We start from the raw sequence: 26,699 nt of genomic DNA, 5'->3' as shown, positions 1-26,699 counted from the left end.
GATCTCTGCTTCCTGAGTAGCTAGGATTACAGGCGTAAGCCATCGGTGCCTAGCTGTGGGCTATAATTAAACTTTAAAATATTCCTATTATTTTAGTGGTTAAAAATACAGTAACTTTTCTGAAACTTACTGTATGTAAAATTTGACTTTTATTATTTATAATCTCCAAATCATGGTTTTAAAGAATATTCTTAATAGATTTTTTGAGGTAAAATTTCTATACTTTGAAATGCACAAATCTTAAGTGTACAATCAGTAGTTTTCATAAATACATATAAACATCCTTGATCCATGATCCTCTTACTCCTCTTCAATAGCTGGGATTACAGGAACATACTACCCATGCCTTGCTTATTTGTTGAGATGCGGTCTTGGTCCAGCTGGCCTAGAATAGCAGTCCTCTTGATCACTTGCCATAAACCACATTTTTGATCTTCAAATTTCTTGCCCTTTGTGTTACATAAGATGGTTTTCAGGGAAGTTGAACATTTTATTATCTACCAAAAGGAGGGCTATCGGCTGCTATAAAGTTGATTATCAGAGTACAGTTTATGAAATTGACAGTGATTTTTTTTTTGTTTGTTGGTTTATTTGTTTTGAGATATGATCTCACAATAGAGCTCAGGCTGATCTCCAACTTGCCACCTTCCTGCTCCCACCACAGAATGTTGGGATTATAGGCATTCTCTACCACACCTAGTTTGTCAGTAGTTGTTAATCAACAATTACAAAAGAAAACTAGAATGACCTTCTAAAAAATTTGGTGATTTATACTAAAGACTATACAAAAACTTCTTAGAACTGATAAACACTTTTACCAAAATAGCACAATACATAATCAGCATACAGAGCCCTATTTGCAGTTTTGACCAATCACAGTAAATAAAAATAATCAAAAAAAGTTTTGTGAGTTCTTGTTTGGAGGTTCTAGCAGGGGGCACAGCTACTCGTATTCCCTTGACCAAAGAACAGTCCTCTTTTATTAGGGATGGTCGTCCTCTTCAACTGAGCATGCAGCTTTGTGAGGAACGCACGTGGAGCGGTGAGGGAGGAAGGGGACACCTACCTAGCCAGCCAGATCAGCTGAATCAACCCTGGCAATCAATGGGATGACAGATGTCGCAGTCAGCTCGCCCTTACATCCCAAATTCTTTCCCACATGCACATTGTACAGCACAGTTGATGCAAAGAAAGTCAGTCTTGTTGTTTTTGTTAGTTGCATTTAAATCATTGTGTGATCTGCTGAGTATTTCTCTGCCCTTAATTTTGTGAAAATATGCCTCCCAAAAAGCAGGTGATGCTCGGATATCAAGATAAAATGTGCTTAATTTAGGTGATAAAGTGAAAATTTTAGATTTGTTCAAAGGTGACATGTCTTTAGAGGAAGTTGGGTGGCATTTTGGGGAAAAATGAATCAATCATGTGCAGTACAGTAAAGAACTCTATGCATCCTGAACAGTTGTATTTTTCTCTCAGTGCTGATTTTCTTGGAATCATACACCTGCAGATACCAAGGGTCTGCTATACAAAGATCAGTAGTTTTTCCTATACATTACTAACAGGCTGAGAAAGAAATCAGGAAAAGAATCTTGTTCACAATATCTTCAAAACAGAAACTAAATACCTAGCAATAACCTAACTCAGGAGTGCACACACCTCTAAAATGAAAATTACAAAACTTTGAAGAAAGAAATTGAAGATTCTAGAAGGTGGAAAGACTTTCCATGTTCATCGATTGGCACACTGATTTGTGAAAATGACTATACTACCAAAGCAATCTACAGCTTCATGCACAATCACAATTCATTTTATACAGAAATAGCAAACTCAATCTTAAAATTCATATGGAATCACACAAGACCCTGATAGCCAAAGCAATCCTGAGTAAAGAGAGCAATGCTGCTGGAGCTATCATAATAATATTGTATAGAACCACAGTAACAGAGACAGCTTAGTACTGGCACAAAAATCAGACGTGTACACCAATGGAATAGAATAGATGATACAGAAATAATCTTATATAGCTATAGCCATCTGATTTTCAGCAACGGAGTCAAGAACACATGTTGGAAAAAAGACAGCCTCAACAATGTTGGGAAAAACTGGATATCCACATGTAGAAGACTGAAACCACATCTCTGTCTCTTACCCTGTGTGAAAATCAGTTCAAAATGGTTCAGAGACCTTTACATATGACTTGAAACCGCTAAGCAAAAGCATAGGGAAAACTCTTGAAGGTACGGGAGTAGACAACAACCTTCTGAGTAAGATTTCAGTTGCTTTGGATATAATATCAAGAATTGACAAATGGGATTTCATCAAATTAAAACCTTCTGCACAGCAAAGGAAACAAACTACCAGAATCAAGAGACAACCCACAGAATGGGAGAAAATGATTGCCAACTATTCAACAGATAAAGAACAAATATTCAGAGTATATAAAGAGCTCCAAAAATTAAGTACCAAAAGAACAGATAATCCAATTAATAAATGGGCAAATGGGTTAAATAGACAATTATCAAAATAAGTACAATAGCCAATAAATATATCAAGGAATGTTCAGAAACCTTAGTCATAAAGGAAATGCAAATTAAAATGAGATTCCATCTCATTCCAGTCAGAATGGCTGTGATCAAGAAAACAACATATGCTGGCATGGGTAAGGGGAAGAGGGATAAGGGCTTCTTATACTTTGTTGGTGGCAATGTAAATTAGTACAGCCATTATGAAAATCTGTATGGAAGTTCCTCAAAAACTAAAAACAGAATCACCATATGATACAGCTATACCAGTCCTGGGCATATATCCAAAGGAATCAAAGTCAGCATATACCTGCACACCCAAGTTTATAGCAGCACTATTCACAATAGCAAAAGTATGAAATCAGCCTAGGTGTCCATCAGCTGATGAGTGGATATAGAAAATGTGATATATACACAATGGTATTATCCAGCCATAAAGAAGAATGAAATGTCACTTGCAAGAAAATTCATGGAATGAGAGATCATCATGTTAAACGAAATAAGCCAGACTGAGAAAGACAAATGCCACATGTTTTCTTATGCACAATCCAGACCAAAGGAGATAATGCCAGGGAAGAATGACATGAGTGTAAACAGGACTGTTTGGGGAGGGGAACCAGGTGGGAGGAGGTCTGATGAAAGGAGAGGGTGTTGGGGGGGTGCATTTAGGATGTAACTAATTTATAATAAAAATTGGTTATTTAGACTTGTGGTGAATTACAACCTAGAAACTGTTGAGAAACTAAGAGGTTTCATACATTTAGAAAATCCATAGTGATTATAATTTACATCTCTAGAGTATTTTAATTTATATTTCTAAACCCTGTCACCTGTATATTTAATTGGAATTCATCTAACTAGAGTAGACTCAATGTTGATAAAATTGAATCTTTCTTTGTTGTTCACAAAGCACAAATATCAGTATACTTATTAAGGCTACAGCTATTTGGATTCAGTTGATACAAAGTGCTTATTAAATATTTATTTTAAAATTCCATCCTGGAGTTAAACTAGATAATATTATTGTGCCATTTTATGTTTATTTATTTTCTTGCTTCCAGAATATATAATTTAAAATACATTTATTCAAAGAGTTTAGTAAAATTCATGACGTGTGTATACGTGTATTCATGTTTTACGTGTTAGTATGTGAGTCTTTGTCACTAAAGTGTGTTTGTGTGTAACTTGGTGTAAATTAGGATTTGTCTTTGCACACTGAATTACAAGAGGAAAGAAATGACAGTCAGAAATGCAGAGGAAATAATGTAGTTAGGCTTTATATGGAGCAGTAGGGATCACATTATTAACCAGGAGGTGAAATGGTACACTTGGGAAGAGGGTTTCAAAGCATATTATTATTACTATATTTTGTTAACCAATTTAAAATATAAGACCTATATTTTGGAGGAGGTTCTGATGTATGAATGAACCGAGTGTTTAACAATCAGAACAGCTGTCATTTTATACCAGAGGCCTGTAAATATTTCTTCTAAAGTAATATTTCCTGGAAAGCAGACAGAAGATAGGGGAGGAAAAAAAAATAACTTCTAAAAGTCTTTTTGATTTACTGTTAAATCTGATTAGTTCTATTGCCTAATTATCACTAGATTACCCTGATTTGTGTCACTAATATGGCCCAGATAATTTAATTCCATAATTGAGTATTTGCTATTTGCTCAGTAATTTCCTGAATGTTAAATTGAAAGTTCTTGAATGAAAATTTAATTCTTCCTAAGATTTTATCTTTTTGTAGCATTGTCAATTCTGGTCTCAGTCTTTTGTCTTATAAGTTACTATCTAAATGTCTTAGAAATGCTGTTACCTTTACTAATTTTTATGGTGGTCTTCACAAGTGCAGCTAATGTTTTGTGTATATTTCAAAGTGAATATATTTCTGTTAGTTTTGATTGGCTCTTAATGCTTTTCTGATTTTTTTTTTTTTTTTTGCCATGCTAGGGATTAAACCCAGGGCCTCAAGCATGTTAGACAGGTGTTCTATTACTGAGTGAAATCCCCAACCTATTAATACTTTTCTGAATTTCAGTGGCAAATGTTCCTGTAAGTAAGTTGTCTACGTTATGCAAAGGGTCAAACTTGAAAATGATCATGATAACAGAAGGTACGGTGAGTTCATTGTCTAAATGCAACAGAACTTTTAGTTTCTTTGGGACAAGTCTTAGATAAGGTGAACCTGTAGTAATTTTTTTTTTTTTTAACTCAGCTCCCTTTGTGGCTGTTCCAGAGGACATTAAGTTGTCTGAGAATTAGATGGTGACACAGAGGAAGCAGGGCTTGCACCGAAAGGCCTTGATTTCTTTAATCTCTTTAGGCTGGAGTCATCTAATTCATGACTTTTTGTCAAGTGACATGCAGTATGTATACCTTTTTTTGTTGAATGAATAAACAGATTAGTCCGTAACATAAATGTATAACCCCAGATCTTCCCTTAAGATGACTTTCCATTGCATTTTAAAACTGCACAAACCGGAATTGGAGCCATAGCTCAATGATGGAGTAGCACATACTTAGTATTCACGAGGCACTGGGTTCAATCACCAGCACCAAACAACAACAACAAAAAACTTCCCAGCACCAAACAACAACAACAAAAACTTCACAGACCATGAAAGATCACTTCCACAAACAATGGAATTACTGTTTTCCTTTATCATTATCATTAAGCCAGTTTCTGGTTGAAGGAGAACTATTTCTTTATTCTAGGAGACCCAGACCAGGGACATTTATGATACCTTAGAGATGTCACGAGCAGAGCAGATCATGTCTCTGAATTGCTCTGGTAGAATGCAAGGGTAGAAAACAATGTCTTTCATGGGCTTTCTTACACTATTTACTTCACTTGAGTCATTTTCCTTGTTTGAAAATTTATAGGAAGCCATTAACTAATACCCCATTATCTAGACTAATAGTAAGTTGCATTTTTAACTTTATCTTTCTCACCACTAGTTTTACTTTGTTACTGTAAATGTTTTCATTAACCTAACTAGAGTTCCAACCATTATTCCATTCTCTGTCATCTCCAGCTACCTTTTACCTACCTACTTCTTTGAGAGCAGTCCTGGGTGCTCTTCTAAAATAGATGCATTTGAAAGATAATAGCATCAGGTGATAGCACCTGAGTTTTGTTGGCTGTTAAGGTCTCTTTAGAAGAAAAATGCTTTGCCTGGGAGTGAGAATTAGTGTTCTTTCATATCTCATTGAGGTTAAGTATATTATTTATGTTTATCTCTTAATATTGGCCATAAAATAATTTTATGATTATAAATATCTTTGTTTACTTGAATGGACCCATATGGTATGTAAAATATTTTGTTCATGTGTATTTGTGTAAATGAGTTATATAATATATATTTAGAATTATAGTTTTGAAGTTACATATGTTTAATTATATATTTAGCATGAAGTGTGCTGATGAGCTATTAATGGAAAATATATGTGTACCTAACAGGTATTTTTATTATATTGGACAAATTTTTGCCAATATTCCATTTTTATCATTTTCTAACCAAAATGTATTATCAGAGGAGTACTTTAGAGTTGTGTTAATTTATATATATATGTGCTTCACAAATGTAAATGGGTCATCTTGTAGGTAATATGCTCTTCACAATAAGCCTTTAGCATGCCGAACAAGATTTTATCTTAAAGATATTAAGTGTTTTATAACTGTTCTTAATTTTCTGTTATAATTTTAACAAAAAGGAAAAGTGCTTGTATTTCCCAAATGTACCAGTTCACAAGTTATCTTCCTTAGTATTCCTGAGGATGAAGTAGTGTACAGACAAGCAAAGAAAAGCATAAGTATAAATTAGTTATCTGAAATTAAGTCAGAGAGTAATTAAGCCAGTAGTGTTTTTCAAACACATTACTTGATAAAAGAAAAACTTTGAGAAATAAAAAATGATTTAAAAAGATAATAACCCTGGTATCCTTGATCTGGGACAGGATTCTGTGGTTAAAAATTTTCTTCCCTGGGGCACTTGAGGGTGTCATCACTTCAGCCTGGTATCATTTTTTTTTTCCTTTTGGTAGGACTGGATTTGAACTCAGGCCCTCACACTTGCAAAGGAGGCGCTTTGCTGCTTGAGACACACATCCAAGTCCATTTTGCTCTGATTATTTTGGAGATACGGTCTTGAGAACTATTTGCTGGGGCTAGCCTCAAACCATGATCCTACTGATCTTAGCCTCTCAAGTAGCTAGGATTATAGGTGTGAGCCTCCAGTGTCTGGATACTCTGGTACTGTTTTATTTTTCAAAAATCTTTGTCCTTGCAAAGATCACATTGACTTCATGTTTTTTTTTCTGTGTGGTCTAGAGCTATGCTGTCCAACATGATAACCACGAGTCCTATACATGGCTATCAAGTATCAAAGATGAGACTGGTCCAATTTGAGATTGCTGAAAGTATAAAAACCCCCACAAGATAGCAAAGTTTAGTTTGAAAAAAATGCAAACTATTTCCTTTTTAACTAGTGAATTTTAAGTATTGATTGCATATTGAAATAACATTTAAAATATATTGTGTGAAATGAAATATACTTTTAAAGTTACTTCTATGTGTTTCTTTTTACTTTTTTGATGTGACTACTAGAAAATTTAAGATTATATACATGGCTCTTGTGTTTCTGTTAGATGACACTGGTCTAGGAGTAGAGTTTTCTAATTTTAAGGCATAGAACTAATCCCAAATTAAGAAAATAGACTAGATACAATATCCCAGTGAAGGTGATAAGCCACAGATACTGAGCCTTGTATTCTTCCTACATTGTTGACATCTTATTAGTAGATGGAAACCACACAGGAACTGAATAGGAAAAGTTAAGTAGACAGAATCATTATCTTGTAACATGAAATTAATGACTAAGGGTTAAAGAGAGCTGTAAAGATCGAACAGATTATGGGAGCAGCCACTAGCTGTAGGGGCTGAGGCAAAGCATCTTAAGATAGAATAAATTTAGAAGTGTCTTTCATCCCAGAATTGAGATCCAGAGAGCATGACCTTGACCTATGTGGTGGTTGAGAAGTTTGAGGCAATCCAAGGCTACGGGAAATGTGTTGCCACTATGTAAGATGCTTTATTGTGGGGGGAGGAGTGTTAATTAGATTGGCCTTGAGATCAAATATTTTAAAAATTTGACTAAAATAAATCTAGGACTATGATCTCTATACCCAAACATTTTAGTTAGATGAGGATCTTTTAAAGATTTCAGAAAAATTATCTGTCTTCTCTTGAGCTCTGTTTTCTACTCTTTATATTTTAAATAATGAATATTAAACAGGCAGCCAGTTTCCAGTAAAAAGGCTGCCTTGGCGTTTGCTTCTTTCATCTACGATTTACTCATTGCTTTGTTTATTCCTGATAGTGTTTGACTACAGTTATAGAGATTACATCCTTTCCTGGTATGGGAACCTCAGCAGAGATGAGGGACAGCTTTACCATCTGCTCTTGGAAGACTTTTGGGAGATTGCCAGACAGCTGCGCCACAGGCTCAGTCATGTGGATGTTGTTAAAGTTGTCTGCCATGATGTTGTAAGGACTCTGCTCACTCATTTCTGTGACCTGAAAGCTGCTAATGCCAGGTAACTGTTACAATGTCCACAGTCCCCTTTCACATACTTTTATTTTGAGTAAAGGTTCAAAGTCAAGACAACCATATAGAAATCCTGCCTCTTGCTGTCACTTAACTTGTAAAGTTTGAGAAGAAATAATTAATAGTGTTCCAATAGAGTACATTTTGGGGTAACTTTCTAATAGGAGAACTACTCTATAGATAATGTTTTATTTTATAGATAACTTAAAACATTGAGATGAATTTTACTGAGCCTGTACCATGATGAACTTATGGTACCTAAAGATAGAAAATTTTAAACATACTATTTTGTAATATGACCAGTGTTAATGAGTTTACAAATTTTAGAGAAATTGAAGTACAGTTCATGTTTCATTTTGTGATTCCTCTAATAAGAGCTCAACTGCATCACAATATCCTAAAACTGATTATTAAAAGAACTTAATATTGGAAGTTTGGGGCTCTAAATAGAGAATTTGTTTCATTGTGTTTAATTGTGAAAAATAACTAATATATTGGCTTGTTAGCCCCTGATACTGCCATGTCGAAAGGTCTGTTTGTGCATATTAGGTGAGAACCTACTTTTGGAAGAATACTTACAACCATTTCTGTTCCCCTAATAAATTCTTATTTTCTTAGGTTTGCCAATAGGTTCCTAAATGTATGTCTTACTCTTGAATAAATACAAGGATAATAAATTGTAGCTCTTGTAGTTTGTATGTAAAAAGTAGTCTTGCTGCTATGAATAGCCTTTTGCCACTTTCCATATGGACTTGGATAGAGTAGGAATGGGATGACCTAGAGTAAACATGGCCTGTTCTCACTTTTAGAGAAGAGATGAAGTACTTATATAAGGAGTAAGTATTGGCATCTTTTATTGGACAGGTGATAACTCACATTCTCTTCTCAGAAGCTCTGTTATATTTTATCAGAAAATAGTCCCTATTTTGTCCTATAATACTGCCCTTGCATGGAACCTGGTTGTGTAGCAAGTCCCCATTCTTAGGTATATTATCTCTTCCTATGAACTATCTTCTCTCCCCATATCTACTCATATCAGGATTATGACGCCAGAATCCAGAGCCTTTGCATGCTCACTGTTTTCCAGCTTACTGCCCTCAGTGTTTTACAGTCTTCATTTTAACTGGACACAAAGTGAGGTATGCATTTTAGATTGCGACCCACAACTGGGAATATAGCTCACTGGTAGAGTGTTTGCCTACAAGCACAAGGTCCTGGGTTCTGTCCTGCAATAAATAAATTATAAATAAATAAAAATAAATCATGACATACTTTCATAAGACAGTACTTTTTTATTACTTGTGGTAACTTTGATTTTTTTTTTTTGTTCTTTAATACTTTTTTTAATGCTGTTTGAGACCAACTCAGTTTTATTGTGTTACTTCTTATTCATGATCTGTGTTTTGAAAAACATTACTATGGAGTAGTGGTTCTTGGATTTTTTTTTTTTAATCTCAAAATTCCTCTATGACCTTAAAAGCTACTGGGGTCTAGTGACATGCTGGCACCAACTTGCACTGGCATGTTAGAGCTGAGTGTTCAGATCTCTTCCCAGCTTTGGGCTTAGTGGGGTCATATTACTCGCTTGAAATCTGCCATTTACACTGTGTAAATACTCTAAGTCAGAATTTTTTTTTCCCCCATGGAGAACAAGTTAAACATTTACCAGAACTACTCATAATATCTATCAATATTTACCATATTAGATACTAAAACCAAGAAGTTTTTAAAGTTCAAGAGTGCATAGTACAATTTCCATTTGCAGTCAAAGTTATGGCATCATTATATATTAAATAGCCTGTGGAAAATACTGCACTTGTGGAAATGCAAGTGAAAAAGACAAATGACATTTTTATATTACCAGGAATATAGTCTTAACCTCACAGAACTTCAGAGGATCCTGGGGACACAAAGTCTCTGGGCTACCCTTTCAGAACTGCTGTTTGTAGTGAAAGTAACTTTCAGTGAGGTGGGGGGAGTGAATAAGGAAAGTGAGAGAAGCAAGATTCTTGGGTCACGTCCTTGAAGTCTCATTAGCTTCTGTCTTTTAAATTATTTACCTGTCCCTTTGAGCACACAGTAATTGTGTTTTCCATAGTTCTGTCTGACTTACACTGTCAAAGACTTGTTTGAATTCAGTGGAAGCTCACTTGAAATTATTGGAGTTACGTTCCAGTAGAGGATAGTATTTTAAATCATTATTTATTCTAGTTAAAATGGTGGATTTAAAGTTTAGGTGCAAAGGGCAAGTGGTAGACAAATTTTAATGTCTGTATGATTACCCAATTTCAACATAAGAATTTATTTTTCATTTGACATTTATAGCTTCTGAAATTACTGTTTTTGAGGATTATATAAAGGTAAGTTATAAGTAAAGCATCAGAATAATAGAAACAGAGAACTGATTCTCTATTAGAAGCGCTGTCTCCTTGGGCTTCTGATTTTCTTAGGCCAAAGGTAGATTTTACAAGGCTAATCCTAAAACCTGTAGTTGATTAAAAAAATAAAGAAATTTAAAGCAACTGAGGCCAATAGGAGAAGGGGACCAGGAACTAGAGAAAAGGTTAGATCAAAAAGAATTAACCTAGAAGGTAACACCCACGCACAGGAAATTAATGTGAGTCAATGCCCTGTATAGCTATCCTTATCTCAACCAGCAAAAACCCTTGGTCCTTCCTATTATTGCTTATACTCTCTCTTCAACAAAATTAGAGATAAGGGCAAAATAGTTTCTGTCAGGTAGCGAGGGGGTAGGGGGAGAGAGGGAGGGGGTAAGGGGGGGTAAGGGAGGGGGTGGGAGCAGGGGGGAGAAATGACCCAAACATTGTATGCACATATGAATAAAATAAAAATTAAAAAAGAAAGAAAGAAAGAACAAAAGCATAAAAGAAAAACTATTACTGTTCTCTGATGCAGTATTTGAAAAATGCCAACAGGTCATTGGTGTTTTGCATATAGATGATCATGTTGTACAAATCTAGTGTTATCTGTGTGTAATCTTACACAAATCACACAGCAAGACTGGCAGACAACAAATTGAGGCTTGATGATTGTATCTGTATCTGCCTGCTCCAAATAAACAGTGCTTTCATCCTAGAAATCTTTTACCTGACTGCAAAATGACTTTGGTAGCCTGGGGAGCTACCAATTGAACTGGCCACTAACAGATGAAAGAATAATAAATTGCATTTATAAAAGCAGCACATCCTCTGGTTGACTGTCAGGCAATTGTATGGAGACAGCTTTCTAGACAACCTGTGTTTGTTTCCATTCTGTCATTGGGCTACAGCTATAAGCCAGTCCAGATCACATTTAAATCTTGCCTCTACTTCCTCTTCCTTTATCCCATCTGTCTTGTTTCAGCATGGTTTAGGAAAATCCCTGTTAATTTAATATTTTAATTTCACAGTCTTCTTAAAATTTGTGTTTTATTTGCCAGTCAAGTACTGGTATGCTGTTTTAGGAAAAAATGTTTCCATTCATGTATTTTCTTCCTTCTTCTCTGATGTTTTTCCCTTTGCAATCTCTCATTATGGTGTAGCTTAAATAGAGTTATTTTTACCTTTTATTGACTCTATGACTTTATTCATGTAACCATTCAGATTTTAACTTTCTCATGGATAATGATGATAGGTGGTGATGATAGGGTATAGGTAGGAGGATTAAATAATAAATTGTACATATGAAACTTATGAAAGGTAATATCCTTTTGCTTACTTAAGGAATGAGAACCCAGAGGTAAGTAGTAGGTATAGTAGATATTGCAAGTAAGTAAGTGATTGAGTCACAGTGATAGAAGAAGGCTGATATAAAGACTGTAATAATGCAGCCTACCAGAAGGCTCACTACATACCACACATAGCTATATGCCCCATGATCCTTTCTTGGTTTCTAAAGCTGTTCCTGATTATCCACTCACTAGAGGGATTATCCACTCACTCTGATTATCCACTCACTCTGCTCAGAGTTCACACAGAGATTCTATGGAGGTCTTCCTGGGAAGTTTTTCCACAGATCAAGCTTATTTGACTAGTCCTCTGGCCTAGGGCTCAGGTTTTCCCCTAATTCAGATCCAGGAGTCAAAGGACTTTATGGCATTCTGAGGACCAGTGCCTTTTTTTTTTTGGGGGGGGGGGTCTGCCTTCCATTGGTATGGACAAAGGACTGTGTACTTTGAGAGGGATTTTGATATTCTATAAAAGTAGACTTTCTTTTAACCAACCTCCCAAAAAATACATACAATATGTATTTTAAAGTAAGAAGTAATTACTTTAGAAGGGCTTAACAAGGCTAAGGAGTAATATTTATTTGATTGAAATATCAACTGTGTACATCAGTGTATGAATAAAAACTTATTCTTAAAATCTTTTTTTGTGTTATTGGCTTTGCATATTAGGATAGAATTCCTCTAGCTTGTTATAGAAGACAAAGAGGAAATATTTTAAGTGTACATGCTCTAGTCTTCAGTGCAAAAAGAAATCACGCTGAGAGGCATCAGACATAAGGGCACCAACATACATTTTCTTATTTGTTCCATTTCCTGTGTAGTACCTAGTATGCTTCTCCCCTCTGTTTATGGCATTTTCTCAGTATTGACCACCAGTTAATACAAGAATCTTTTAACCCTTTGCTTCTGCTCTAGATAATATTAGAAAAATGAGAATACCAGTCTTTTCTTGGCTGCCATCAAGATACTGTTGGAGTAGAGAAGAATAGAAAGTTCTCTCCTCTCCTCTTCATGCAGACCCTTCAAATTAATGGTCCTAGGGTGGGATTAGTGCTGACAGAGAGGTATATGGCAAAGTTGGAAAATATCTGGGAGCCTTACAGAGGGCTTTTGTCATCAAATTTTACAACATCAAGTTATAGTTCTCCTCACTAGAAATAACTCATAGACTTAGGATTTCCTAGTCAGGAGAAGTGGCCAATTACAATGGTGTATGGCTTGGTTTTTTTGTTTGTTTTCACAAAGTGAAGCTATAGATTACTTTTAAAAAGATAATGTAGAAAAATGTAAAAGTCTAGTTAAATAGGTATATCTTTTTGGATTATTGCTATGACTTGGGATCTAGTCATAACTTTTGATGCTATTTAGGGTAGTTATCATGATGTCATTTAAAACCCCTAAAGTTATACATTTGTATTTATTCTAGTTCAAGTTTTCCAGATTATTCTATGACTAAGGAAATTACTGATTTTTGGTATTGGGAAGTCAGTGGCAGAGTTTCAACCCCAGTGTTCCCCATTTGAAATATTTTTTTACCTGATGGCACGTAACTGAACTGTTTCTAGAAATTTCTTTACTTCCTTTTCCTTTTCTTCATTTATTTCTTTTAGACATGAGGAACAGCCAAGGCCTTTTGTGTTGCATACATGCTTGAGGAACTCAAATGATGAAGTAAGATTCCTTCAAACATGTTCTCAGGTTCTGGTGTTTTGTCTTCTCCCCTCAAAGGATGTCCAGTCTGTCAGCTTACGTACAATGCTTGCAGAAATTCTCACAAGAAAAGGTAGACTTATAAAATTAATACTACTAATTTGATAAGTGTGTAAACTAATGTGCTGTGTACTGTGGTTGTACTTTGTAAAAACCTGTGCAGACCTTGTATACTCTGAGATACATGGGAATTAAAGTATTCTAGAAATCCCAAGTTTAATTGTTGTTCAAGCATTTGGCTAGACATGATAGTTTTTTATATGACATATTGCCAAATGTACAATCCATTGTGTTGTATACTTTCTACAGGGAATCATTCACTTGGGATAGCTTTTAATTTATCCAGGCCAATAATATATGCATTAATGAAAGTATTCATATATATGAACATATGTCACACACAACTCTGATTAGCATTTGCTTAAATTATTTTGCTGTAAGATTCATTGGTAGTGCCTATATATAATTTTGTAAACTGGGAATAAATAAAAAAGGTACTATACCACAACAGAATGTGAAACCTAGAAAAAAAGTTATCTATATCTAGGAAAATGTTCAGTCAGGGTAAGAAAATAGAAAAAAAATATAACCTAAAGGAGTTTTTCCCTATCTCAGAATCTCAAACACATAAGAAAGATGATTGAATATCATTTATCTCTGGAGTAGCCAGCTGTGCCTATCTGCTGATATAACTAACCAGAGAGAAAAGGGGAACTTTTTAATCTAAAGTTAGTAGGATGGATTTGTAATAATGTTACTGACTTTTTAATAATGTCTTCCCTGAGGTCTGCTTTGACCAGTTGGGAGAATGTTGACTTTGATCTTTTAGCAGACTAACAGGTCAAAAAATAATGAGCCTTATATAAGAAATAAAAGGAGAAAAATTAGTGCAGTTAATTTTGATAGATAGCTTCATTAGCAACTTGGGTTCCAAATGATTTTTTGTTATTTCTTTATATTTCACTTGCTTATTAAAAGTGATTTCTTGATTGTTGCTGTATATGTACATCCAGAGGGATAGCCAACCTTTTATATGTATGCATGTGTGTACATGCATACATATTTTTAAATATTTAAATTGCTTATAATAATTTTTCCCATTTGGCTGATTGAAAAATGTTCCCCAAATGTAGTTTCAGTTATGTGATATTAAATCAGTTCCGTTGAAGAAGAGTATCTTTTTCAGTGGAGCTTTTTTCTCCTTCCTCAGTCTTGAAGCCAGTTGTGGAGTTACTGAGTAATCCAGATTACATTAACCAAATGCTGCTTGCCCAGTTGGAGTACAGAGAACAGATGAATGAACATCACAAGAGAGCCTACACATATGCCCCTTCTTATGAAGAGTTCATCAAACTTATCAACAGCAACTCTGATGTGGACTTCTTGAAGCAACTAAGGTATTTAGTTCTTAAATATAGCACAACAATAGCTGTTAATTATTATACCATTCCAAGGTAGGCCAAAAAATATATATATGTATGTGTGGTTTTCAGAGAAGCAGAAATAAAAGCAGTCTATCAATTTTACGATTTAGTGACAACAAAACTTATCCAGCTTCTCCTTAACTGTGTAATAAGAATGATCCCTCCCCACAAAGTATTAGGTTTTCCAAATAATTACATCATGTTAGATTGAAAGTTCTTTGGTCAATAGGAGTACTTCCTTAACTGCTCAGATGCCTGCCTTAGAAAAGTATTTGAAGGAGATGATGTGTTTTTTAATTTTCTTAGAAAATGCAGAGGTTGGGTCTGAGAATAGGTCTAATTATTTTTAGAAATCACACTTGAAAATTTCATGAGACTCTTGTAAGGGACTGTATCTCTCTGAGATATTGTAGGGGTGAGTGTGTGGTTTTTGTAATATGTGCATATACAGTACGGTTATATAGTATTGCCTCGTTTGTGCATTTTCTGGGCAGTTTCTCTGCTTTCCTTTACATTTTAATGTTCTCAAGTGATAACGCATGGGGGTAATAGGAAAGTCTGGCATGTCAGTTTTGATTTTCATTAGTAATTTTGGTGAATCACTGATGGAAAAGTAAAATAGCTACTATTTAAGAATGTTAGACCTGCCATATTTGCCTTTGAAGTAGTGTTAACATTTAAGTGGTTTATGCTGCTTAATTTTCTGATCTGAATAATAAATACACCATCTAAGTGGCATGCATTGTTATTGGTACTTTGTCTATATGGACAGTGTTAATCGTATAGTAATCTGGGTCCCACAAATGATAATAATGAGTTCATTTGTATGGCTTTAACAAGCAGTTTGATTATTTTTTGTGGCAGTGGGGGTTTGAACTCAGGGCCTTGTGCTTCCTACGAAGGTGCTCTACGACTTGAGTCACACACCCCACTCCAAGTAGTTTGATTTTTATGGGTTACAATACCTGGATATTTTACTTAACACTTCTCCTTTCATGCATAATCTTAAATGAACTAAATGGTAGTTATGTATTATAGATTTGTGATTGTTTATGTCTGAATCTAGAAATTCCATTTTAAGAAGTATGACACTGGAGCCAATAGAGAGAACTCAAGAGCCAGTAGTCTGTGCTTGTCATCTAAGGCTTGTAGGTTATACACGCTCAAAGAGCATTCCTACCCACCATGACAGCGTGGTGGTACACATCTGTATTCCAGTGCTAAGGCAGGAGAATTACAAGTTTGAGTCCAGCTTGGGCTACATAGCAAGTTCTAGGCCAGCCTGTGATATGTAGTGACACCCTAACTCTAGAAAACAATTGAAAAACAGAAATGGAGCTTATAGTGACACTTCTTTTGCCTCTTCTCTCTAAAACACTACATTTACACACACACACACACTAAACTCTGATTCTAGTGATATTATTTCAAACATGTACTCCTGTATGCTATCTGGTACTTCTATGCCTACTTCCTATATGTGCTGTGTATGGTATGACTAAAATAGCATATGCTGATTACTCTGAAGAATTATAATTTCTTCCTAAGAAAACTGTGAGTGCATTCAATTCCTAAGCATTTTTCCTTTGATAAACAGTCTTTCCACAATAAAGTCAGACATGGACCATTTGGTTACTCCAAGCAAGTTTAAGCTAACTAACACTCTAGAGTCATTAGTAGCAAATTAAATGAATCAATATTCATTGTTCTTCTAGATTGATATATGAGTATTTTGTGTGCCAGAGGATTCCAGGACTGCATATTGGTGACATAGTTTAAATAATGTTAACAAAAAGATAGTTTTTTAATCAGAATGAATTATTTTGAATGGCCAACTATTGGTTCTCTAGCACCACCTGTCACTTTGTATTTGAGCATAATTCCTGTATTATAAAATGAATAAGTCTTGATAAGAATAGTTCTTCTTCTTCAAAATGTATTAGCCAAATACTCAGAACTATTTGAATGCTGCAGTTCATTATCTAGTAGATAAAGAAGTAACTCAGCAAGAGCTGCCTTTTAAACAATAAAGCCATGGTATCTTCTGCCCCAGAATGACTGAATAACTGGCTTGATTCACAGTAGGGACATTGTCAATCCCTTGAGTGACCAGAGATTGCACTAGAAATTCAGAGTTTACTTATTCCCTTCTCCCTCTAATATGTGATGAACCAAACAACGAACAACAGTGTGAGCATTTAAGCTTGTCTCAAAGATCACTTCCTCCTGATTTCATAAATGGGGCCACACTGAAGGATAGCACACTGGGAGTCCTAGCTAGGAAGCAAGGCTCTCTGTTGAGCACTCAGAGACTTAAGAGACAGTAGAAATGCTGAACTAAAGATGCCTTTTTGAAAAATGGAGATATGATTCACCATTTAAAAGTGTACAATGGTTTTTAGTGTACTCAACGACTGTACAGTACCTCTAACTTCAGAATATTTCATTACCCTCAAAAAAAAACACTGTACCCATTAGCAGTTACTTTCTACTCCTTCCCTCCCGCAATCCTTGGGAAGTATAATCTATTTTCTGTCTATGAATTTGCCTGTTGTGGATATTTCATATAAATGGAATCATGTAATATGTGGCCTGTGAGTCTGGCTTTTTTCACTCAATGTAGTGTTTTTACTCAGTGTGATGTTTTCAAGGGTCATCTATGTTGTAGCATATATCAGTTACCCCATTCCTTCTTTTGGCTGAATAATACGTCATTGGACGAATATACAACATCCTGTTTATCCATTCCTCAGTTAGTGGACAGTTTGGGTTGTTTGCACTTTAAACAATGCCTTGTAGGCTTTGAGTTTATGGCAGAATTTAGGAAGTTAGTGGGGAGAGCACTTGGAGGTACTTTGCTGATCATACAATCAAGCTTTTAAAGTGTCTATTGGAAGCAAAATACATTTTTAGGTTTAATTAAGTTGAACTAGTGGCTGAGTTCAGTTGGAATGACAATTCTGACCTCTCTTCCCCTTACAAGTTTTCAGTTCATCATGTAAGTCTTGAGAAATACATACTGATTACTTCTTCTAGAAGGGCTAAAAATCTCTTCTGTCAAAATGTTGAAAGAGTTTTTTTGGTTGGTTTGTTTTTTTGTGGGATTGGCTTTGTGCTTGCAAAGCAGGCACTCTACTATTTGAGCCACACCTCCAGTCCATTTTTGCTCTGGTTATTATTTTAGAGACGGGATCTCTTGAGCTGTTGCCTGGGCTGGTCTCAAACCACAGTCCTCCTGATCTCAGCCTCCAAAGTAGCTAGGATTACAGGCGTGAGCCATCAGTGCCTGGTGAGCCTTTTTCTTGAAAGAGTCATGCTATTGGCAACATCACCTGTGGGATCATGGTAATTCTGAAGAATTTATAGTTCTGCCAACAAACTTGGCAAAGAACCTTGCTAAAAAATATTTAAGGAAGGCATTTTTCTCACTTGTATCTATATACATGCTATATACTGCATGTATATAGTATTTACTTCTAAATACTTTGTAAATACTCCATATCCTGAGGCATCTTTGTCTAGAAGTGTAATGATAAGACAGTTCCTTGGACTTTATTGAATAGTAGAATTTCAGTCTGCTCTATTTAATGTGGCCTTGAGATATCTTTTATTCATGGGGTATTTGTCCTTAGCTATTGCATCCTAGGTACAGACCCTTTATTCTCTTCTTCTTGAACACATTTAACTAGATAGGCTACCAAAAATGACTCATAGCTGAGGTTGATCCTTTTGTTCCAAAATGTAGATGATTTGTTTGTAAATGATCTTTTATTTGGTTACTTATCATTTGATATAAAATTGTTCTCTACTCAAGGGTGAACTCCTATTACTATTATTGACAGTCAGAATTGCTTTTTATTAGATATTTGTTTAAAGTCTATGTTACTGAGACTTATCAGCCTCCCAACACTAAGTGGAGCTGCTTTCTTCAATCATAACTATTATAACTTCAATCTGAACTGTTGTGTTGTCTTTCTAGTACAATTAGAGTACTCTCTTATCTGACTGTATTGCATGTTAGGTCTCTACAAATTGCTCTGAGTAAAATTTGGGATATATTGCCTAAGGTAGGGAGTATGTTCTGTTTCGACTAAGCAGCTGATGAAATCACCTACTTTTATTTCCTTCATATTTGGGAGATGTATATTTTCTAAAGAAAATATTTGACTCTGCTAGGCTGGAATACTTTAAAAACAAAGCAAAATAAAGAAACAAACTTGAAGGTGATATTTATAGTTCTGGTGTGGTTTGATTACTTTCTGTATCAGCATGAGGTGCTTTCCCAGTAGGCTTATAGAGCTGGAAATGCTTCCTTCATATACTAAGTTAGTATTTTTTTACCCTGGCTATATAATATAATTGCCCAGGCTTTAATAAAACTATAGTTGGATATCCTACTGTTCTTTGTACCTACTTTCTTTTCTTCTTTTCTGGCATCCAAGATGTTGAAGTCAAGATATAGTGGCTAAACTGGTGCAGTAGTTTGATTCCTCCCATGGTTTTCTAGTAGGAGCAGTGATCAATGCTGCCAACAACACAGGAGCCAAAGGTATGAATATCATCTTGATGCAGGATATTAAAGGGCAGCTGAATAGATTTCCCACTCTGAGGTAGGTGTTGGAATGGTGCCATAGTCCAGGAAAGCAAACCAGAGCTCAGAATGAAGATGTAGCCTATAGTGAAACTCAGCAGTTAGAATCATACCAGAGAAAGGACTGAGTGTTCCTTTATTTTGAAGATAAAGTGGAGTCAAAGGACATAGTAAAGGAAAACTGAAAGGTTCTGCTCTTACAGAACCTTTTGCAAATGAGTGGAGAGTTCATGGCCTGGAATGCATCCAGTACTTCCATATTGTGTAATTCTTCAGCATATTTGTAAGACATAATGAAAATTATTTCCTTCTCCACAAAAAGTACAGATAACCTAGACTTCACACCCAGGGATTTTTATATAGTTGATTTAGCTAGCTTTTTGTCCCTGTGACAAAATACCTCAGATAAACAATTTAAAGGAGAAAAGATTCATTTTAGCCCCTAGTTTCAGAGGTTTCAGTCTGTGCTCACTTGCTCCATTGCTTCTGGGCATGTGTGTGGTAAGGCAGAACATCATGACAGAGAACATGTGGTAGGGCAAAGCTGCTCACTTCATGGTTGACAGGAAGAAGAAAGAAAGAGACAGGAAAGGGTCAGGGACTAGGTATACACTTCAGAAGCACGCCCATAGTGACCTACTTCCTCCAACCAGGCCCCACTTCCTAATAGCCCTTAGAATATGAACTCATCAGTGTGTTAACCAGTGATGAAGTTAGTACCCTCATGATCGAATCACCTCGCAATAGTGCCACCAGCTGGGAACGAAGCCTTCAACACAAGAACCTCTGGAGTCATTTTATATCCAAACCATAATAGAGAGGAACCAGGACATCAGTATTTTTAGAAAGCTCCCCAAGTGATTGTAATATGTAACTAGCATTGATAATCTTTTTAAAATGGAATGTTTTTCCACATGTTACCAATGTAAAGTATAGGCTAGGTGTCACAGAATATAATTAAATATTCTAATTCTTTGAAAATTTCTTTGGATATATGGTAACTGTTAAGGGAATTACTCATTAATCAAGATGCTTCATCCCTCTACCATTTTGAATGTAATGGACCAAGGGCTTTTTTTGTTTTTCGTCACTGGCCTTTCAGAGAGAGAGAGAGAGAGATGTTTAACCTAACGTGTCTCAGTCGTGATAAAATTGACATTATAGGCTAGCTAATTCTTTATAATGAGGTGTTGTTCTGTTTATTGTAGAATGTTTAGCAGCCTTCCTGGATGCCAGTAATATCCTTAGAGTTGTGACAATTGAAAATATTTCCAGACATTGCCAAATGCCCTATAGGGGAAAAAGTTGCCCCTGATTGAGAGCTACTGGTTTAACAACATAAGTAGTTTGGAGGTACATTCATTAGTTGGGATTAGATTCAGCTGAAAATTAATGAACCTCCCCCAAAATAATGATGTAAAAGCACAAGGTACAGTGCTTTTCCCCAGCTCTATTGATGTACACTTGATAAATTAAAAGAATATAAAAGGTATGCAATACGATGTTTGATACAGGTGTACATTGTGAAATGATTATCACAATCAAGCTAATTAACACCTATTACCTCACATAGTTTTTTGGTTTTTTCTTTTTGTGTGTGTGTGTGTGTGTGATAAGAACACTTAAGATCAACTCTTAACAAATTTCAAGTATATAATACAGTATTACAAACTATGATCAGTGCTATAGCTTATTGCTCCAGAACTTATGTACCACACATCACTGAACCTTTGTGTTGTTTAATTAGCAGCTCTCTGCTCCTCAACCCCAAGTCCCCGATAACCACTATTTTGCTTCCTGCTTGTAGAAATTTGACTTTTAGATTTCACCTATAAGTGAGATCAGGCAGTATTTGTCTTTCTGGGTCTGCCTTGTTTCATGTAGCACAGTGTGGTCCAAGTTCATGTGAGTTGTTACCAATGGCAGGATTTCTTTCTTTTTTTAGGACTAAGTAGTATAGTAAGCAGCTTGTATGGGGGCTTTATTCTCTTCAAGAACCCAGACTAATTCCAATTTACTGCTATGTCCTCCTAAGGATATATTCTAAATCCTCATTCTCCAGGGTGATTCCAGAATGCCATTCATCACATTTAATTCCAGGTAGTATGTTGAAAGCAAGGAAAGAAGATAGTAATATGCATGCACTGGCTGTCCATTAAGGAAATTTCTGGAAGCTGCCACATGATATTTCTGCTTATGTTTTATTGGCCAGAATCATTGAACTATGTTAGGTAATATTATTTTGTGCAGCCTTAGGCCCAGGTTCTATTACTAAGGAAGAAAGAATGGAAATGGGAAAGGCAAGTAGCTGTTTGTGCTATCATACTACATGTCTTAGACAAAATAGCTCTATTTTCCATACAAGTGTTAGAAAAATACATATTTCCTACACTTGATGTCCATTTGCCAAAGCTGAAGAGATTTCAAGAAAATGCCCAAGAAGGACAAAACATTGTTTTTTTAAAGCTACCATTCGTTGAATATCTACTATGTAATAAGCATAGCCATATTACTTGGTCATTATTACATTGGTCATTATTACTATTACCCTGTAAAGTAGGTACTGTTATTCCTAGTTCATAGTTGAAGAAAGTAAAGTGACTTACCCAGGATCACATAGCCAATGAGTAGAGTTGGGATTTGATTTTCAAGTGTGCCTGACTTCAACTCTCATATTTAAAGATGAGTGACTTGCTAGCCAAATAGAAGGAAAACGGTAGTGACATTTTCGTCAAGTGTGAACATAACTCTCCTGGCACTAATCCTTTGTTCAGAGAACAGTGCCATCAGAAGGATCACAGTCTACTATTAAGATAGTGATGGACTGCCAGAATAACAGGTAATAATAAAGACAATCAGAGCACTTTATCATGGCCATAATTTCATTTTCACCAATCCAACTAGATTTTCCAGCTCTGGATTTGTTTATTTTCATTTGTTTGTTTTTGAGATAATGTCTCCCTATATAGCTCAGGCTGACCTGGAACTCATTGTATAGCCCAGGCTGGCCTCCAACTTGTAATCTTCCTGCCTCTCCTTTTAAGTTCTAGGATTACAGGTGTACACCACAGTATTTGACTGAATTTGTTTATTTTTCACCTTTAATTTAAATGACAAAAGGGAAAAATTTGAAAATACACTGAGAGAAAATTTGGGGGGACTTTTTTGGGAGTACTAGGGTTTGAACTCATGCCTAACAAACCTCATGCTTGTTAGGGAGACACTCTACCACTGGAGCCATTCCATGAGACAGAGAGGAAATTTTGTACTAAAACTTTAAAGGAAAAGAGCCAGGCACTAATGGCCCATGCCTGTAATCCTTGCTACTTGAGAGGCTGAGATAGGAAGGATTTTGGTCTGCAAAAAGTTTGCAAGACCTCATCTCAACGGAGGAAAGCTGGGGTGGTGGTGTACACCTGTCATCCCAGCTGTAGTAGAAGCATAAAATAGTTCAACCTAGGCCAAAAGCAAAATCTTGTTTCAAAAAAAAACTAGAGAAAAAAGGATTGGAGGTGTGACTCCAGTGATAGAGTGCCTGCCTACCAAACACGAAGCCCTGAGTTCAAATCCTAGTGCCACCAAAAAAGAAAAACCAAACAACAAAAAAACAGAGTGCCAGGCATCAGAGCATGTGCCTGTAATCTCAGCACTGAGGAGGCAGATGCAGTAGGATAAGGCTACATAGCGAGACCATGTCTCAAAAAACCAATGGACCATCGAAACAACAACAAAAGATTAATGGTTATTTAGCTTGAAATAGAAAAGGAAATGTTTTATTTAGTAAGTACTGAGATTAAGTTAGTGTTTTCCTTTTTACTAAAATTAAGCAATGTGACATGAGCCTTAATAAGGAGCTTACTAATTTAAGAGAATCATAATTAACAATGGAATGGGTTACTGAGGGAATTTGCTAAGTATTTTACCTGTAGTTAAGGAAATAGGTTTTTATCCTGAATTGGTTTAAGTGCATTAGCATATGAAGATAATATGCTAAAATATCAAAACTCTTAAAATTACATGCGTTTGTGAAGAAGAACTTAAATTAGTTGTTGAAGGTTCAGTGTTTTTAACAGTGATTCTGAAAATATATTGTGAATCGTGAGTAATAAAATAGGATCACACTGTAAAGGGACATGAAAGAAGAAATTGAGCATACCACAATACAAACTAATGCACCATGTCAGAAGTCAGTAAGCACACACAAGCTGCCAAGGAAAGAGTGTGGGTGAACAAGGAGATGAAAAATCAAAAACTGTAACAGAGAAAACTGGCAAATTTTTATGAAAACAATAAACAAATCTAAATTTAGTTTTAAAAATTGCAGTAAAATGCTTGGCTGCTTATGAAAAATGTTCTAAAAGATCTTTCAATTTCCTAAGAAGTAAAAGTACTTTGACTTCAGAATGTAGTTCCTTCCGTTGGAGTCTGAGAAATAGCAGAGAACACAGAGGTGGGAGTTAAATCTATCAGAAGACATGCTTATTTTCATTTAGAAGGAAAGATAATTGAGCCTTGACAGCAATGTTAAATTTGCTAAAAGAAGGGGGAAATTTTTTTGTTGTTGTTGTGCTGGGTGGGGGTACATTGTTGTGTTTACAGTGTATCAAATATGTCTTACTTGAATTCATCCCCTCTACTGCTCTCCTTCATCCCCTTAAGGGGGATATTTATGTAAAGAAGTTTGCCATTTCACTGAAATTAAAATCAATCATGTGCTTATAACTGGAGCAGCAGCGGCATTGTAGGTAGGTGTATCTGCTTTGTGAATGACTGGACCATAAGTCAGTTTATATGAAGCACTTCACCCAAAAGCTGTCACATCCCCAGTTACTAATGGTATAATCCTTAGACCAAGGATTGCATGTATATTTAATTCCATTGTGTACACTAATCAATTTCTAATTGCCAACTGGAATGCAGTTTTGGGGTTTGAGGAGGCCTAACAAATAACAGTCCCCCTCTCTGTACTCTGAGGTCTAAACCATTTTGGAGCCAAGGAATAAGACAAAGACCCAATGACACTCTCACTACTGGTAGATAACTGACAATGTGGTTTCTAAGTGTAAGCAGTATGCTTTCTGAATGAGTCCCAGGATTGACTAGTCTTTCTGACCTAGGAATGTTGACCAGAACAAAGGCTTCCTTGTCCCTGTTTCCCCCTGCCTCCCCACCTCCTTGGCAGGTCCACAGTCCACCTGCTATCTGCCTTTGGAGGCAAAGAACACATGCTCTCAAGAGGAAGGAGAAAAGAAAGGGTGTGCTTCCTATGCCCAATTCTTCTTTCCCTGGGATCAGATTAAAAATCTCCATCTCTAGGGAGGATTAAGTTAGGGTTGAGAGAAGTCACAGATGGAGCTTCTTATACTTAGAATGAAACACTGAGAGTTTGGAGGGAGTTAATGTTCTTTCCCTCAAAAAAGGAAATAAAAGTGATGTTAAGTCCCTCCAGCAGAAAAGAGTTTTGTGATTCACAAGGTCTGTTAAAGAAAAGCTAGTGATGGTGGTAAATAATAGTAGCATGCTAGTAATTTTTAACAACTGGGTTTTGGATGGGATGAGAACTCTGACTTACAGCATCTTCCCATGTCTCTGGTGTTAGTACTCTAGCCATGGCAAATTTAAAGCCACAAGCACAATACCACTGAATGTGGTGTTGCAAAGAGATTTGCGATAGTAACCCATTACATGTGTAGTATTTCTAGTAGGCTAATACATGAAAGTTACCTCATGAGTAAGGAGGTTAGGTTAGGTAAAATGAATAAAGTTATTCATGAGTTTGAGTACTTATTACCTTTTAAGATATAATTTAATTGTAAGTGTATATAATTTATTTTGTATTAATAATAGGTTTAATTTCTGAAAGTTTAGCAACTAGGTCTCATGAGCTGGTTCAAGCTTCCCAAGCTACTTCTAGCACAGCAGAATGATAGCCATATATGCTTTCTTTTGATGGCCCTGTATTACACAGAAATGTAGTTTTTCTAGAGATAGACAAGAGTTAACTACACAAAAAAGGCAACCTATAGTGATCGGTTATGCTTCTAAAAAAGACCCGGATCCAAACTTGGACTTAAGAGTCAGACAGAAAGTCGGGTATTTGGGGACATACCTGTAATCTTAGTCCTTGGGAAGCTGAGGCAGGAATATCTCGAGTTAGAAGCAGGCTTGGGCTACATAGTGAGATCCTATCTCAAAAAAACAAAACAGTCAGGCAGACCTGGACTCAACAGAACTCGTTTGCATTTTGGTTTTGCTATTCACAAGTTACATGAGCCTTGAGCAAGTCATTTAAACTGTCTCAGTTTTAACTGTGAAGTAGAGAACATAGTTCCTGTTTCATAGGCCTGTGATAATTAAATGAGGGCATGCATGTAATTCATTGACATAGTTCTTAGGTCATGCTGGATTCCCAGTAGGAGCTTTAAAAAAAACAAAACAAACAAACAAACAAAAAAAACAGCCATTGTTAGATATAGGCTACAAAATTCTCAGATTGTGACTTAAGTAGGATGAGTGGATGAGTTGAGACAACAATATCTTTAGAAAAATTTCTAACAAAGTCACTATATTCTCTTTGCAAAATAGAATATAAAGCAGACAACTAAAGATAATATTCAGTAAATAGTCTGAACAAAAATGCTTAATGTAAGAATTGAGAATGAAACACACAACAGTGGTACCATACACACACGTGTAAATAAACCATGGGGATATCAGTAGCTTACATAAAAATATGAGGAACATCAGTAAAAACTAGTTATAGATAATGGAAAAATACTGGTTTTCTTGAGGTTAGACAAAGGGTACCAGGTAGCCAGTAGTGATATAGCTTTGGTTGTTTCTGCAACATGTATTTTCTATAAGCTCTGGGAATTAGAAAATGAATATACAGCAACATTGAGTTATTTAGGATGATAAAAAATACTATGATTAAGAAACTAAGACTCACAATCAGATTAAAAAGTATTAATACTTTTTTTTTTTTTTTTCATACTGGGGCTTAAGCTCAGGGCCTACATCTTGAGCCATTCCTCCAGTCCTTTTTTGTGATGGATTTTTTTCAAGATAGTGCCCCTGCCTGCATGGGTATGCTGCGTGAGCCTGACTAAGAGC

General features: G+C 35.8%; 1 protein-coding gene across 7 annotated transcripts in view; it reads left to right on the top strand.

The window, feature by feature from the left end:
* Positions 1 to 26,699, top strand: part of Snx25 (sorting nexin 25) — a 122,492-nt gene that overhangs the window by 37,047 nt on the left and 58,746 nt on the right. For 3 of the 7 annotated variants that reach the window (XM_074054854.1, XM_074054855.1, XM_074054857.1), the window contains exons 3-6: positions 4,567 to 4,641; positions 7,907 to 8,123; positions 13,472 to 13,644; positions 14,782 to 14,968. In XM_074054854.1, the coding sequence (XP_073910955.1) occupies positions 4,567 to 4,641; positions 7,907 to 8,123; positions 13,472 to 13,644; positions 14,782 to 14,968 (652 nt within the window). Of the gene's footprint in view, positions 1 to 4,566; positions 4,642 to 4,757; positions 4,895 to 7,906; positions 8,124 to 13,471; positions 13,645 to 14,781; positions 14,969 to 26,699 lie in introns of those variants that run through there. The other 4 variants (XM_074054856.1, XM_020161545.2, XM_074054858.1 and 1 more) reach the window with 3 other exon arrangements.

The sequence above is a fragment of the Castor canadensis genome, chromosome 14 (assembly GCF_047511655.1).
Source record: "Castor canadensis chromosome 14, mCasCan1.hap1v2, whole genome shotgun sequence".
Taxonomy (NCBI): domain Eukaryota; kingdom Metazoa; phylum Chordata; class Mammalia; order Rodentia; family Castoridae; genus Castor; species Castor canadensis.
Note: the sequence above shows the minus strand (reverse complement) of the source record. Positions and strands in the feature narration are given on the sequence as shown.